Genomic DNA, 16,368 nt, shown 5'->3' with positions numbered 1-16,368 from the left:
GCACCACCTTGCCGTCTTAACAATGTAATATTATTCTAAAATATTTTTGGAAAGCAATTTGTTAGCACTGAACCAAGACTTTCAACCCAGGTGCACATTATACTGAGCTTGTATTTTTTCACATGTTTCGATTCCTCCAAGCCCTCTGACGAATAGTCTCGAGATTGCGCTTGAGAGTCTCTGCGCGTATCTTGCTGTCAGACTCGTCCTACGCCGGGTTTCGTGGAAGTCAGTCAGCCTGAAATAGCAGCAATGGGTTGAGCAGAACTCATTATGTAATTGAGGGCTTTATTTCAAAGATGGAGCTGATTTGTATTCAAATATGCATCTCGAGCAGGATAAAAGCAATGGGCCTTGCACAGTTTTGATGCTTTTTTGATGGGGAGACAAAAAAAGCAGAAAATATCAAGGGCTTTGGGTTCTCTGGTGCAATTATCGGGGTTGACAGGCAAGCACGAGGCGATGTGAAGAATGTTTTTTCTAGTATACTGTAGGATTCGGATTCACTCAATGGATCCTTTCGTCTCACTATAGCTCAGCACTCCTTAAAGACTTTTGACCATGCCTGCCCTAACTCATACACTGCCTTCTTAAAATCAGGTCTGAGGACTGGTGGAGTTATGGTGTCTGGTTTCTTTATTATTTACACCCATTGTTTGTGAGTAGATCTAACCTGCTTTAAAAAACTTCATGTCCTGAATGAATAAATCATGTGCAATAAAAAAAATATATGAATGTCACATGGCACTTGGGCAGAGCTGTGTTACACTGATAACTGGCTCTAATTTGTGAGTAATGTGACAAAAGAGAGTTCCTTTTCTAATCAAAATCTCACCAAGTACTACCCGAGGAGCAGCATGGAGCAGAAAACACCCCTGTGTATTAAATTTTACTTTATTAAAGTAAGTACCAGAGGTAAGTATTTGGACTTGAACAATATTGTAGATGATTTTATTAAGTGTAAGGAATGTTAAATGAACCTCTTCTAAATGGTTAGCAAAGTACATTTAATCCAAATTCTGGAAATGTGCATGTCCAAACACAGGGTGGAATATTGTGGAGATTTCTTTCTTTTTCTTTTTGTTGTTATAGAGAATCAGTGTGTATGAGTACTGGGACTTGGAGTTTTTCATATTTTTTTTTTTTTTTTTAACAATGTGAACATTTGGGTTTTCATAAATAATGACAAAAAAAAAAACATTAACCTCTTTTTCATTTAAACAAAATGAAAAAGTTCTGTCTGACTTCTGTCGAGTACTGTCTCACTACACTGAGAGCTGTATAGCGCATATCTATAATACATACAGTATATACTGTGCACTGCCTTAAGCGTTGATTGTGGTGTCCAATGCATGTGTGAAAATGGATCGTGGAGCATGAGGAATAATTTTCACCCATGCTTTGGACACCACAATCAAAGCTAAAAATCCTGGAAGAGTCCTGAAATATGCCTCTGCCATCAGGGAAGGAAATCTCCATAATCATGAAACCCTGGGCATTCAGTACATTTAGGTCACCAGATGACTTTATTTTATTGCAGCATAACATTTCTAAGCCTAGACCTGAGCAACTGAAACAACCCCAGATCATAACACTGTCCTGAGGGGCTTGTACAGTGGCCACTCTGGATGCACCACTTTATGGGCCTCCCTTCCTACCCCGACGTCCCATCTCTATGAAATAGGGTCAATCTGGACATAATCTTTTTCCATTGCTTCACAGTCCGATATTCATGCTCCCTAACAAACTGAATCATTTTTCTGTTAAGTCTCACTAACAAGTGGTTTTGTCTGGCCACAATCCTGTGAGTTGTGCATGTGAAAATTCTTACTCTTACTTTTTACCCAAGCTCTGACATCTAAAGTCCATTTTTAATGATGCAACTTCACCAAGAGTTTAAATGTCTCTATAATTTTTTTTTCTAACCACATTTTTTCCACAAGCACTAATCTTCCAGGTTTTAATAGTGACAGTTCTTAACCAAATTCCAGTAATTTCAACTCAAAAATTTTTAATAAACCTTTTTGTTTCTAATCTCCTGAACCATGCTACTTTTTGTTGTAAAGATGTGGACACATTTATATTATATCAGATATATATAAAAAAAAAAAAAAAAAAAAAAAAAAAAAAAAATCAACTGTTCAATGAAGATTAAAGGATATTTTGGATTTGTAATAAAAATCATAAAAGACCAAGCAATATCAGATTGTGTCAAAACGTTTGACTGAAACGTTTGCATAAGAATTGCAGTCAAAGCTACAAGTAGCATAGTTGAAAATCAAAAAGTAGTAAATATAATATTATATGAAAAAGCCAAATATAAAAAAAGCTCTAAATTTCATTTCGCATCTTATACACCCTCAGAACGTTATGTCTCCGAGAAATGTTGCTTATGGAATGTCGTGACCACTAATTCATTTTTAAAATGACATTAAACCAAATCAGTCATTAACAAATTAGTGCTACAATGCTACCGTATATACAAAGTTAAAGATATGCATCTTACCTGTGCACTTTCTATTGGTATCTTCTTTCTTGGATGAGCTCATGAGCTTGCAGTTGAAATTCTCCTCCCAGTACTCAGCAAACCACACGTTCCTTCTGTTGTTTTCCAGCGTGCGGGATGTAAAGTAGGCATCAAATCCTAAAACACAACAAAGGCTTGTGTGACTCCATGTTCTGCCCATTTTTGGTCTACCAATGTACCCAATGTAAGGTCAATTCACAAATATTTATATAAAGGAGAACATAAAACACCTTAAGCACAGTATAACTACACATCCTTGAAATATACATACTGTGATTATAAGAATGCTTCAAAAACATTTTTGTATCAATTTGTGATTTAATTTGACAAGTCAAGATTGGATCAACCTTTTCCATTATATTTACAGTATAAGGTTTTTAAAACGTATTTACAACATCATTATTCAACCCAACCCTGTACTTTCAACCTCATTCAAGAGCAAAGCCTTGTAAATTGAGATGATTGCTTAAACTGCAGTGCCAGTGGTTCAATGGGCATTTCCTTAGACTTGCTATTCTAAAAAATAAAAAATAAAAAAAAGGTGCACAATATGATTTCATTTTTAGAGACACTAGGGCTAAATGGCACCACAATTCCTCACCCATTCTATATTCTGACTATTCTGATGTGAACGTACTGTGAACTCCGAGGAAGCACAATGAAAAGAATCTAAACTCACATTCAAAAAAAAAAAAAAAAAGAAAAAGAAAAACGTGTGCTGTGAAATGCAGATTTCTAATCCTCATTATGTTTCTGCTCAGGTTTGCTAAAACATTCCACTGATTGCTTACTGTGCTTTGCATACTTATAAATTTATACGATTGCGTACTCATTTGCATGTCAAATAAATCCATTACCAAAAGTTTAAATCTTCTAACTTTGGCACCGCACATCCCTGACAGATAGCACCGCAGTAATATTACATCATCGAGAAGCTCAATCTTGTCTCTCGTCCGTTGCATCACTGCATCGTATGTATTGTCTATCAGACCCGAACCGCGGCGCATAAATTGCAACGGCAGCAACCTCGGGCCCAGGTTGCTTCAGTTTTGGAAAATAAATGCGGGGGAACTCAAAGCTGATACGGATTATCAGCAACGCAGCTGCAACAGCAGTGCCCAGAGCTCGTCTCCAGCTTTAGTGAGGGGGAAAAAAAGAGCGAGTCTGACCCTGTGCTACAGATTCAGAGCTGCACAATACCAGCGCTTGGCATATCTAGCACACCCACGCAACGTGCCCCTAGCAGCTTCTGTTGAGGACATCAAACAGCCCTTCCCTAGCAACAGCAAGTCCTGTATCACAGTGATGCCTAGGCTTCACCCACACAGGGCAAATACTCAGTTACGAAAACAATCTAATTATTAAGATACGCTGTAAATGGCAGTGTTCAGTCAGGTATTACCAGGGCAGTTCACTCTTGACTCATTAAAATGACATTTTCTCTTTTACTCCTTATTGTAGGACGGTTCTTTGGTCAAGTATAAAATAAAAAAAAAAAAACAAGCAGATCTATTTACTATATTTTATGAGAATAAAGAAAGGGAGAGAGAGCAGAGATGAGGCACATTGGAAAATTGTGTACTCTTATTCCATAGGTTCGTGCATGCCGCGGGTTCTTAAACTTTTCATTGTCAGATACTGTTTTACCTTGAACGTCAATGGCACAGACTCTTCACAGGCTCTCAACATAATCCATATTATTATAATACAATTAGGTGGCTTAGTGGTAGCACTGTCGATTTGCGCTTTAAGTTCGCATGTTCTCCCTGTGCTTGGTACTGTAGGTTTTCACTGGGTACTCCTGTTTCCTTCCACAGTCCAAAGAAATGACATTCCCAAATTGCCCATAGTGTGTCAATGAGCGTGTGAACGTTGACCGGAGGCCCCACCATGGTTGTAAATTGTAAATAAATACAATTGTAAATAACAACACGTCATTAGTTGGACTGCAGAGGTTCCTAAATGGATGGATAGATAAAAATACAAAGTTTATGACCTGAATGTGTACGATGTGTAACATGTTGCCTATTTATTGGAAAAACCAAACTCTTTAATTCACAAACTTTCCAAACAAACACTGGCATGGATTTTCCGTTGTGACAACGTTGTGGTGATGTTAATTTGTCAACGCTCTGAATGTTGGGACAACGTTGGTATTAGGTTGTTTTTAATAGAATTAATCAGAACAATGTTGACTATATGTCGATAGGATAATGTTGAACAAATTCCCCTAATGCAAAGTTGTTAAAAAAAAAAAAAGGCTTTAAAACAATGTTCATAATAATCTGAGGCCCTGAGTAGAATTCAAACTTCAATCGCTAAGTTGAGAACAGTGTGTGATTCCCACTAAACCTATATGGGTGTACTGTACATAACAACAAGCACAGAAAAAAAAATATTGGACAACAGTTTCCTGAAATCTTAAAATGGACAGTTATTATAGACAAATACTATATTACAATCGAATAATGTGAAGCTAAGATGCACCTCATAGTGATACTGTATTTCAGAAAGAAATTTAAACAGAAAGTTACTGTAACAGTATAACACTAAGACGTGGGTGATATAAGATACAGGAACAGCTGCAGGAAGCTGCTATGTCCATTCCCTTCTCCTCCAATGTTGGGGTTCTTGCTGTGATGGGTTTTTAAGGTCCTGAAGTAAGGACTAAAATGTTTTAAATCAAGACAAGTATAAACAAAATAATAATTAACATTTGTTAATTAATTAAACCACACGCCATGGTAATTTACTGTGTCTAGAGGATTATATTATTTACATGACTAAAATAGAATGCATTGTCCTTTGTGCATGTTTGCTTCAGTGAATAGGTAATTCTGATGCATAAAAACATACAAGTGCAAATATTAATTTAAGTCTGCTATTTAATTTAACAGACTTGAATGTTTGACTGAAAATAATAATTATATTTAATAAAAAATATATTTATAATAATAGAAAATACAAAGAAAACTCTTTTCATTTAGTAGTCTAAATTATATATACCTGTATAAACTATTAAGTGCAGGGCAGATATGCTGCAATGATGTTTATAGACGTTAATATTTTTTTATTTATCCAAAATAAATAAAGTTTCTTATTTAATGCTTTTTTTTTTAGAAATCTGGGGGGGAAATGTCTTTAGCTACCACGCATTTCTTCTGTGACAGGCTGCGAAATAAAAAAAAATACAATTTAACAGCAGCAACTTCATTTCTTCTTTATGTTCCAACAACTCAGCATTCACCTGATCATCCGTCATCAGCTGCACCTGTTTCTCACTGGTTCCTGCCTTAACTTAGATGTTCCAATGATTCATTACCAAACCAAAAAAAAACAAAAAAAACATTTGATTAGAAAGATGCTAAGCTGTGGGAAAGCTGTGTAAAAGACCGCTTAACAAAATGAGCTTTGTTTAAAACTGATGATTTTCTCAACACTGGTCTATTTACAGGCAGAAACAAAGTTTCAGATCCTGTGGACTGACTCATCCCATTCATTCACTTTAATTAAATGTTTAGCTTACAAATCACACAGACACTTAGAGAAGCTTCCATGCTTAGCTCCATGCTTGTGTGGTGTTCCCTAAGATAGATTGGTACCCCGTCCAAGGTGTACCCCACCTCACAGTACTCTCCACGCCCCCCCACGACCCTATACAGGACAAGCGGCATAGAGAAGGAGAAAGAGATAAACCATATGACTTTAACTTGATTTGTTTTATAAATAATGATCTAAATTTTACTGCATTTAGTTTTTAATAATGAAAAAAATATAAAATAATTACACGTGTAGATTTTAGGCAGATTTTTTATTTTTTTTTACTTCTACTCTGTCATTACATTAACTTTTATGCAAGTACATTTACAGTACATGAACCCTAATATTACACCTATACTTAGAATAATAGCACAATTGGATTAAAACTGCACCATGTAAACACCTCAGTCGAAACAGTTTGACCTGATCTTCCTGGATTGATCTGAATGAAAGGGGTCGTGGAAACCTTTCATAATCCAGTCAATATTTGCTGTAAATATTAAATTGTCTCCGAAACTACAGTATGAGATCTGGGTCTCTCCGGTTATCTGTCTCTATAAAGTGACTGGGGGTTGAGATGGTCAGGTCATACAGACCTGAGGCTAAAGCTGGATGACAAACTGGACTGGTCAGTAAACACTGACTATCTGTATTTGAAAGGTCAGAACCGGCTGTTCTTCCTGAAGAGACTAAGATTTTTCAACATCTGTAAAAAGCTCCTGCTGATGTTTTATCTACCGGTTATCGTCAGTGTACGTTTACATACAGTAGTGTGCGGCTTTAAAAGTACAGTAGGAATGCCATATAGTTGGAGAAGATGGTCAGGAGAGCTGGTTCGGTGGTCGGGTTCAAGTTGGACTCTTTTGAAGGAAGTAGTCGAGAGGAGGACACTAAACAAAATGCTGTCCTTCATAGCCAACCCCGACCAGCCACAGTTTATCTGACTGTTAGTCACAATAAATATATTCCTTTTGTGTACAGTATGTTTGCCGTTATGTGGAGGTAACATTATACTGCAAAAATTTACACCTTACCAAGTGAAATATTCTTGAACCCAGCCAAACACACCAATAATTTCTTCAAATAATTTACATTTATTGTTCTATTGGCAAAGAATTTTGCTTCTTTCAAGCCATAAATTTCCAAAACTAGCAAAATTATCTCTCAATAGAACAAGACATTTGTTAATTTGTTAAAATAAGCTTTAAAATATTTTTGTCATTTTGTTGTAATCTTAGTTAAAGAAAGTCTAGATATTTTCACTTGCAAAGGTGACTTGAGTTTTAAAGGGAATTTTTTCTTCTATTGCTGATCAGAGAACTCTGAGAATAACATCTCTCTCCTACTTGTCACCGACCTCTGGCTGAGGAAAAAGCACTGCTTGATTGTCTCACATTTCACGTATCTAAGCAATCATAGATGGGACAGAATTTTTATAATCAATCATATTGCAGAAGGCAGGATTCATTGGAAAAATATGGATGCCTAACCTGACCTCAAAGTTTGAGAAAAATACTTCTTCATTTGTTATATATTTTTGACAGACGAAATACTCCAAAGTGGGCAGAAACACTTTACACACAAAAAAAGTTACATTCAGATTAAATATTTTTTAGCATGTAAACCCACATCTTATCAGATAGACATGCATTTAAAACTAAAATCTCCTACAGCTAGAATCTCCACCCATAATTATGTTAATTCGATGTAAATTTTGTCCCATAAACATAGCTAGTGCGCCTTGTATTCTTCCCACCCCTAGGTCAGAGTCTCACTTTTGATTCAAAGTGACTTTTTTTTTTTTGGAAATTGTTTGTTGTTTTGGATGTTTACAGTCACTGCTGCAGCTGTTCCACCGTTTTTGAAGCTCCGCAATTAATAGGCGAGTCTATGTTTGCCCAGCTATGGGAGCCAAAAGTTGTCCTTGCCACTCAGCAATGACATTCGCTTATAAATATTAACATTGTACCTAAAATAGGATGCTGACCCTGTTTTATATTAGTGGAAATGCAGAAGAGAGCAGGGTAGAGCACATCAGCCAAGTAAAAAAAAAAAAACAGGACCTTTTGGACACGAAAAAAAAAAAAAATCCATCACTGCACACATTCCTATTAATATTAAAATCTAGATGTACATTTGAGTTGTACTCGATGGTCTCGCCCATGCATCCCCCAACTATTTACAGGTTGGCCCTTGAGTGGTGAAGTGGCTCCTGTTTAATGACAGGCTCGATCATGAAATGTCTAATAAACAAACTGTTAGCTGTCGAAAAAAACAAAAACAAATCTTTAAGCAAATAAAAGCTCCTTGGCAAGTAGAGTGGACTAAAAGTTGAAACTAACAGTATTAGATCTATTCGTGTCAGTAAACACCTCAGCAAACAAAGCTGCTGTCACACTAATGTAGCTTCATACTCCAGCAACTCCAGTATCGAGTCTTACTGTTCTGTAAAAGCCTCAGTGACACAGTCCTGTCAATCCAGTTCACTCCGTTAATCATCAAATATTTTCAGGTTTACTGCACTTATGAGGCCCAGGACAGCACTTGTCATAAAATAAAAGCCCAAGAGCACTGTAACAGTCAGTTAAATCAGAGGAGAAACAATGCCGATCTTCCATATAAAATAACCCACTTCTCGTTCTCAGGGTGTCTCCTGGTATGCTTAAATGGTATTTAATGCATTTAAACATACTTTAAAATAATAATAATCATCTTACGCAGTGGCTACACTGATTGCTATAGCTGCAAATGTCCTAAACAGACATTATTTATTTATTTTTTCCCCCAAGTCTATCCCAAATCTAATTTGAGGTGCATAAAAGGACATTACAGTAGGTCTTGGTCGTTATAAATGCTGCACACTGACCGTGAAGTTTGTCTCCTGGAATGTGAGTACAATGTAAGTAATCAGGGTTAAATTGCTTATACTGTACCATGCATTTCAAAGTTCAGCTCAAATTCATTCATTCAGTCATACACAGTATGATATGCATCAACCTTAAAAAAAAAAAAAAAAATATATATATATATATATATATATATATATATATATATATATATATCAATAAGAAATAAATTATGGAAAAAATGAGAAATATAATATAGAAAAACTTTAGCTAGAGAAAATATAGATAAGATAAGAACTAAATATAAAATATAGACTCATCTAAAGCTTCTGCCCCACTGAGCTAAATCGAGTTGGTATTAACATAAATATAAATATTTTATTTTTCCAGAACTAGTTCCAGCTAGTCATACAGCTAGTACCAGAGAAAGAAAACTTTTTGATAAACCTCAAACTACGGTGTGCAGAGCTGGAAAATTTACAACGACCATGACCTATTGTAAGGTACTTACACCTCAATTTTGTGACAAATTTGAAAAAAAACCGAACTACAGTATTTCTTCAAGGTTAGTCATTTTAAAGCTGAAGTGTGTATCATTATTTAGGATGGGGAGCAGGCGATATTACATAACCTACTGCAAATCATCCTGACAACCATAAAACACAAAACAATACTACTGTTCTTCCAAAGGGGGTAACGCATCAAGGCTGCATTCCATTACAAAGTGTACTTCAAAGCATGCTCCCTACTCCCTGCTCCGTGTACAGGAAGTGTCAGTTAAGGAAACTTCCCTCTGCAAAATTCCACCATTCGAAACACTCTGCAATGTCACCAGCACAGACGCCACTTCCTCAGTGTGTTACCCTGGTGACATAAGCACCCCGGTTACCTGTTGCTGTGGAAAATTCCTACTACGACCCTAAAAGGTTGAATATTTATTGAAACAAATATTAAAACTATTATAAAACATTTACATTTAGTCACTTATTAAGCACTTGTTCCCAAAGCATCCTACAGAAGTGCTTTTATAAAATCTACAGTATACTATTAAAATGTAAATACCTTGTCAGTTAATTAAATATAATAATAATAATTATTTAAAAAATATTTATTACAGTATTTTACAGATTACTAGCCTACTGTATGTAAGGATATATTAATTGAATTAAATTTATTGAGTCATATTAGTTTTATGTCATCCTCTATAATAATAATAATAATAATAATAATAATAACAGATATATAAATGACTTTTTAAGCTCCATTTTTTTTTGTATGCTCCATGAAGGTGCAGTGGGAAATTTTTCATGTGCATTTTTGAAAGTGGATCCACACTTCCGTTCTTTTGGTATGAGTAAGACTATTAGCTAATGGGTGTTCATACTAAAGACTCGATAATCAATGAGGTCAGTGATCACTTTGGCTTTTGTTTGGCTAGTAAAGCAACATACTGCTGGTGTTTTGGTGTGTTTTTCTGTACTTTTTTGCATTTAGCAAGACTCAGTACTTCAAGTCTACAATATTAGGTTTACAATTGTCTGACTAAGACTTTTTTTGTGTGTGTTTCTGCCTGGTTCTCACTTTTTACAACAAAAAGAGTCAAATTAATGTGATTTTAAACAAATTAGGACATTTTAAGGAGTCCCTGTCCTAAGCTACTGTAACTACACTCCATTATCTCTTCCTTCTGCATCAAAAACAGATTCATTCATTTTAGATGGAAATACAGACAGTATAGCAGATGGCTCTGGGTTCATCTATGGTTTGGGCAAATACTGCTGAGTTATGCCTTTTGCATATGTTTATTGTGGTGCAGGTGTAATCAGCCACATTTGAGTTTAACACATTTGGACGTGTGAAAAATCCATCCAACCATATCCATTTTTAAACTTCAACCTGAAATTAGATGGACTGTACGTTTTAGTCCATATCATTCTTAAGATATTGGTTATTTTAGGGTGCTTTGTGCAAATGAGAGGCTGTTCATAACACAGTGTAGGAACATTAATTGCTATTAATATGATTCTTAAAATGTTAGGATTCGCACCTGCATGAGATCAGGGTAGCAAGGGCGGGGGGGTTCAGGGGTTAAGACATTGTAATAACGCATTTACAAAAGGTTACGAATTCAAATCCCACGGGTTTATAGGACACACTGTGGGGGTTCTTGTGCAAGCCTCTTAATACAGTAGTCAGTTTGAATTGTATTCTGCTTATATTTAACCCGTTTTAAGTCAAACCAATCCGAAATGAGCTTTTTAAAAGTATTAAATGGAAATCTATCTCTCTATCTCAGGTTAAGCAACCTCAAAATTTGTGAAAACTGCTTTATTCTATTTCACATGAATGATGTTGTTTAAAAGACATTAAATCTGCCCCAGACATTAAATCTGCCCCAGGCAATAACAGCCCTATGCTTTATAAGCTGAATTCTCATAAAAACATTTAGGTATAAACCACAGCTGTAATAGCAGTTTGCACTTTAAAACAACAGAATCCAACCAACTGCATAATTCACTATCCAGCTAGTGTACCTGCCCATATAACAAACCTTAAGTGGCACCTTATAGACTTAATGACACTTCAAATAAAGTGACTAAGCCTGCTATGACACACTGAATACGTTAAGCCATAGAATGCCATGACGTTATTGCATGCACTGGCAGAAATGAAGCTCATGGCTTTAGGCAGAAAAAAAAGCAAAGCGAACAGGCCATGAAAATCGCCAGCAATGACCAGCATATAGATATCACTCTGAATATCTCTTTCGATGCACTCGTGGTTAATTCTTGCGAAGCGAGCTTATACCAGATGGAAACAGGAACATCACACCTTTCGAGTTATCATGCTGAAGCAGCCATCAGAGCAGCGCTGATTAGGAAACACACGATGATTAATAACAGCGGGTGAGCTGCTTGTGCAATTTCACTCAGGAATCCTTTAAAAACAAATAAGTCATTTCTCCCAAGACCACATCAAAACTGGAAATTGATTTATTGCTAGCATTAAAACATTTCTCTCAGTCTCCTGATTTAAATGCTATGTATGTAAAATGAAACTCAGAACTCTTAAAAATTTCATCAGCTCTGTTGCTGACCTGGATAGGATTTTTCTTTAGATGTGTGTTTTTTTTTAGACGTAAAAAATCCTCACCCTGCACACCCTGGAAAAGGGTAAATCTGGACTCTATGGACCAAATGACCCTTTCCAATGCTCCACAACCTATATACACATACATACATACATACATACTGTACATACATATAGTATATATAAAACCTCCTAGCAAAAAGAAGCTTTTTTTCCCCTCATGTTTTGCCTTTGCTGTTTGCCACCGCTGTTTAGTCCCAATTCCTTGAGTTCTCTTCGCACTGTGAGTGTGGAAATGCTCTTTTTGTACTCTTACTAGTAAACATAGCTGGTAGTTCTACTGTGTTTTTTTTTTTTTTTTTTTTACCCAGTACGCCTTTAAGTAATCTCCCATCAATCTCATTTAGGAGGTTTTGTCGACCACAATTCTTCCTTTAAGATGATGGTTTACCAATATCCTTCCGGGTTTTATTAATGTGTTGGACAGTTCTTAACCCAGTTTTAATAGTTTCAGGAATCCCCTTAGTTGTTGTCTTTCCTTTATGTAGGCCAATACTCTTAGAAACAGAATAACATCTTTGCCATGACATCAAGATATGTCTTTTCCAGGTCCTGGGTTCGATTCCTGCATTGGGTCTGTGTGCATGGAGTTTGCATGTTCTTCTTCTGGTGGGATACACAGTCGAAAGACATGCAAATTAGGCCAACTGGCATTTCCATATTGCCGATAGATGGTCCTCTGGAGAAGGAAATTGCAACCCACTTCTGTATTCTTGCCAAGAAGACCCCATGGACAGCATCTATGAAGGCCTGACATGCTATGAGGTTAAAAAGAGTCAGACATGACTAAACAACTAAACAAATATAAAATATATACAGGAGCACACAGATATGTTTTTAGTAAAAGCAAAAGCTATTAGAATGAGTAAGAAGCAATGCAGTATGCAGATGGTCTACATCACAGTATGGCAATATGGATGACATGGCATCCGAATTGTATTGATGTTTTTTGTTTAAACATCTTACTCACATTGCCCTTCTATCTGTGGTGTCACCAGCGATAGTTAGCTGGGGATTTAGCCTTCGTCTCATCTCCATACGCACCATCTTGAGTGATGCAGTAGTACTGTCCAGCTCACTTACCTTTTTCAACTGTCATGCTGCAACCTCAAATCATGTTTATTGCTGGACAATCTCAGCCTTAACTCAGTACACTTCTGCCTTTTAGCTACACAAAGTTGTGTCGAATGATGCGTGAGTGAGGGTAAAAAAATTGTGGAAATTAACAACTCCGGAGCTCTTGCTGTCAAAAAGCCATCATTGACAGCGCACTATAAACGCCAAAACAAACAGACCCAGCTTGAGGTCACCAAGGAGTTCTGAGTCCCTGCTGCTAATTTAATGTCCGGATTACAACTGATGACTTAAAACCTACACTGTAAGAGTGTAAAAATTACTTTGTGCTCAGTATGAACCAATTGTGAGTCAAATCTCCAATGGTGCCAATAAATGGTCATGCCCCTGTAGGTACAATAACTTAACTTTCTCCTTAGATGGGGGGTTGAAATGGATCTCTGCCTCATGAGTTTTACATGCGGTTTACTTCCCCAACCTTCGAAAATAAAACATTCCCGCTTCCCTTAAGACTCTGTAGTTACACCTTGTCTGGATGAAGCAGAGGGGACTGAGTCAAAAACTGGTATGTAACCGGAACTCAACCATTTACTCAGTCATTTTACAGAGTAAAGGATTTCAAATTGTAACTATTATTCTTTCAAGCCCCGCCAGAAGCACATTAGGAACTGGCATGAAATCTGATTCAGTTCTCTTTGATTTAGTTATACAGTCACACAGTGCACAGCGCATTGTATGAGGTATTTTTGTTTGTTTGATTTTTTTTCAAAATTTTATCAAATGTATTTTACAGTTTAAGTCTTACAGTAGTATACATCCAAAGGTGTTTTTTTTTTTTGGTTTAATACAAAGAATAACACAGTAAGCAATGTGCCTCTAGTGCACTTTTTATCAACATAAAGTTCATTTAAGACCCGTTGCAATATCCATCCATCCTTCTAGGAACCTCTGCAGTCCCAATAGAGACCATGTTGACCGTTATAGAGTATATATTCTTATTTTTACGACCGTGGCAGGACCTGAATCAACTACGGGCAATTTGGGAACACCAACTAGCCTAATCTGCATGTTTTTAGACTGTGGGAGGAAACGGAAACCCCTGGAGAAAACCTACCAAGCACATGGGGAATGTACAAACTCCATGCACACAGACTCAGACACAGGTGCAAGGAGACAGTACTAACCACTAAGCCCTGTTGCAACAATAAACAAATATTAAATAATATAGTTATTGAATATTACTGTCTAATTATGTTCCTATAATGAATAACCCTATAATATTACATTTGAATATGTTCAACATTTTAAAGCAGAGCATATTGAAAATGTTTACCTTCTGTAGTGTTGTATGAATAGACACAATTTATTAAAATCTTGGTGGATACACAGAAAGACACCACCAAAGTCACAAAAATCATAATAAGCCAAACATAACGTATGTTGAAGAGTTTTTAAAATTACATCTAGATACTTCTATAATAATATTTTTAAAAATAACACACAAAATATATTATCATTTAAATTCTATGTATAATACAGTATATGCTTGCAACTAAATTAGTTAGGAATTTTTATGTAATACAGCCCCGGTGATGATGGTGGTTGTAGACATCGTGAGCATCGTGATTAGTTCTCATGCTACAGAATCCCTTCCCAATTCTCTGACTGAATGTCAGCTCAGCTCTCTCGGCTCTTTCACAGAAAGCTATGCATTCTGACATGCTGCCAGCCAGACTTCAGCATGAGTTAGCTAACTGGGGAATGAGCAGCCATTGTCGTGCTACACCACCTCACTTAACACCATGCCTCTTAGCTCTGTAATGGAGCAGGCATCTAAAGAGATGCTAAAAATAGAAGCGGGCACTGTTAAAAATTTATAGCTAACATGCAAAGCCTGGATTTCTGTGCTTGAACCAGTTGAACACTGTGTTCTCATCATAATGAAGTTATGTTAATGTTACGCGATTTTGTAAGCGTTGGAGAAATACAGTACGCAAAAGCTTGTCTTCTTTCATCCAAAAAATAGGGCAAACCCATTTGCTTTGCATTTCACACACGGAGTCCGTGGAAGGAAAAACGCAGACGCTTTAAACGAGATGACGTCATTTTCTCACTTTGTTTGTTCGCTCTGCTGGGATGCACAGACCATGCGTCAGTGCACAAGCTGTTGCATATCCCGTTTAGCATCTGATCACAGGATAATGTGCTTCTTACTAGTTTTAAGAAGTCTTTCAGAGGCCCAGAGGATGAAGCAAGTACTGTAAGTAAGCTTACCAAATGGGCTGTGAATTGACACAATTGATGCCCAAGTAAGAGATCTGGATGCCCAAGTAAACAATTATTTTAACCAATGTTTACTGAGTCCATCTCAGTTATCATAGTAGAAGACACTGGGACAGTTGTCCATCTGAGCATTCATTCCTGTGCTTATTTAACAACTAGGGACAGAAAAGAATGCATCTAGAAGTTCTGGATTGAAACAGAGACCCCCGATTGCTCCAGTATATAGTCCTAGATTATACATGCATTTAATACACGTATTTGAATTCAAGCCCAGATGCATCAGTTAAAAGAATGAAAGGATTATCCAATAGAGAAAATACATTGCTCTAATCCGAATGTCACCTTTGTCCTTCCTGTCACTGTTAAACCACCAAGAAAGTCATGTTTACCACTCTGCATTATCATGATGGTGACACATTACTAGATGCTATTTGACCGAATCTTGTGTGAATTATGTCATTGTTTGTTCGCAAGCATCTATTTCACTGAGTAAGATCCAGCCTTAAATGTAACATTTTCTTCCATTTTTTTTTCACTCTCTCTTTCAGAACGCTCTGTCAGAGTACGGCTGAAAAACGTCCACCTTGGTGCACTTATCAGCACACGGGCAAGCAGAGAAAAGCCACAAGCAGGGAGATATTATCATTGTAAAAAGTGCTGTGATATATCACATGACAGAAAGCAGTACTGGAAAAAAGGGTCAGTCACAGGAAGAGGTCTTTTGTCCACGAATGGCTTTTTGGATAGCAATACCTGCACAGCTTATTCAGAACACACTGTGTGCCTGAAAGCAAAATAGTTGACATGGATTCAAAGTCGATTTTTTTAAGCCCTTTATCCAATAGCAGCAATTTAGCAATCAATCAACCAACTGCTCGGTCTATTTGAAAGATTTTGCTGAAATGGTAATTGACTTCACTACATCAGAGACATTTAAAAGTCTTTTTT

At 36.6% G+C, this 16,368-nt stretch overlaps 1 protein-coding gene across 2 annotated transcripts in view; it reads right to left on the bottom strand.

The window, feature by feature from the left end:
• Positions 1-16,368, bottom strand: part of LOC128511627 (metabotropic glutamate receptor 7) — a 224,341-nt gene that overhangs the window by 84,825 nt on the left and 123,148 nt on the right. For both annotated transcript variants that reach the window (XM_053484569.1, XM_053484568.1), the window contains one exon: positions 2,507-2,644. In XM_053484569.1, the coding sequence (XP_053340544.1) occupies positions 2,507-2,644 (138 nt within the window). The remainder of the gene's footprint in view (positions 1-2,506; positions 2,645-16,368) is intronic.

The sequence above is a fragment of the Clarias gariepinus genome, chromosome 23 (assembly GCF_024256425.1).
Source record: "Clarias gariepinus isolate MV-2021 ecotype Netherlands chromosome 23, CGAR_prim_01v2, whole genome shotgun sequence".
Taxonomy (NCBI): Eukaryota; Metazoa; Chordata; class Actinopteri; order Siluriformes; family Clariidae; genus Clarias; species Clarias gariepinus.
This window is presented reverse-complemented; position numbering and strand designations above follow the sequence as displayed.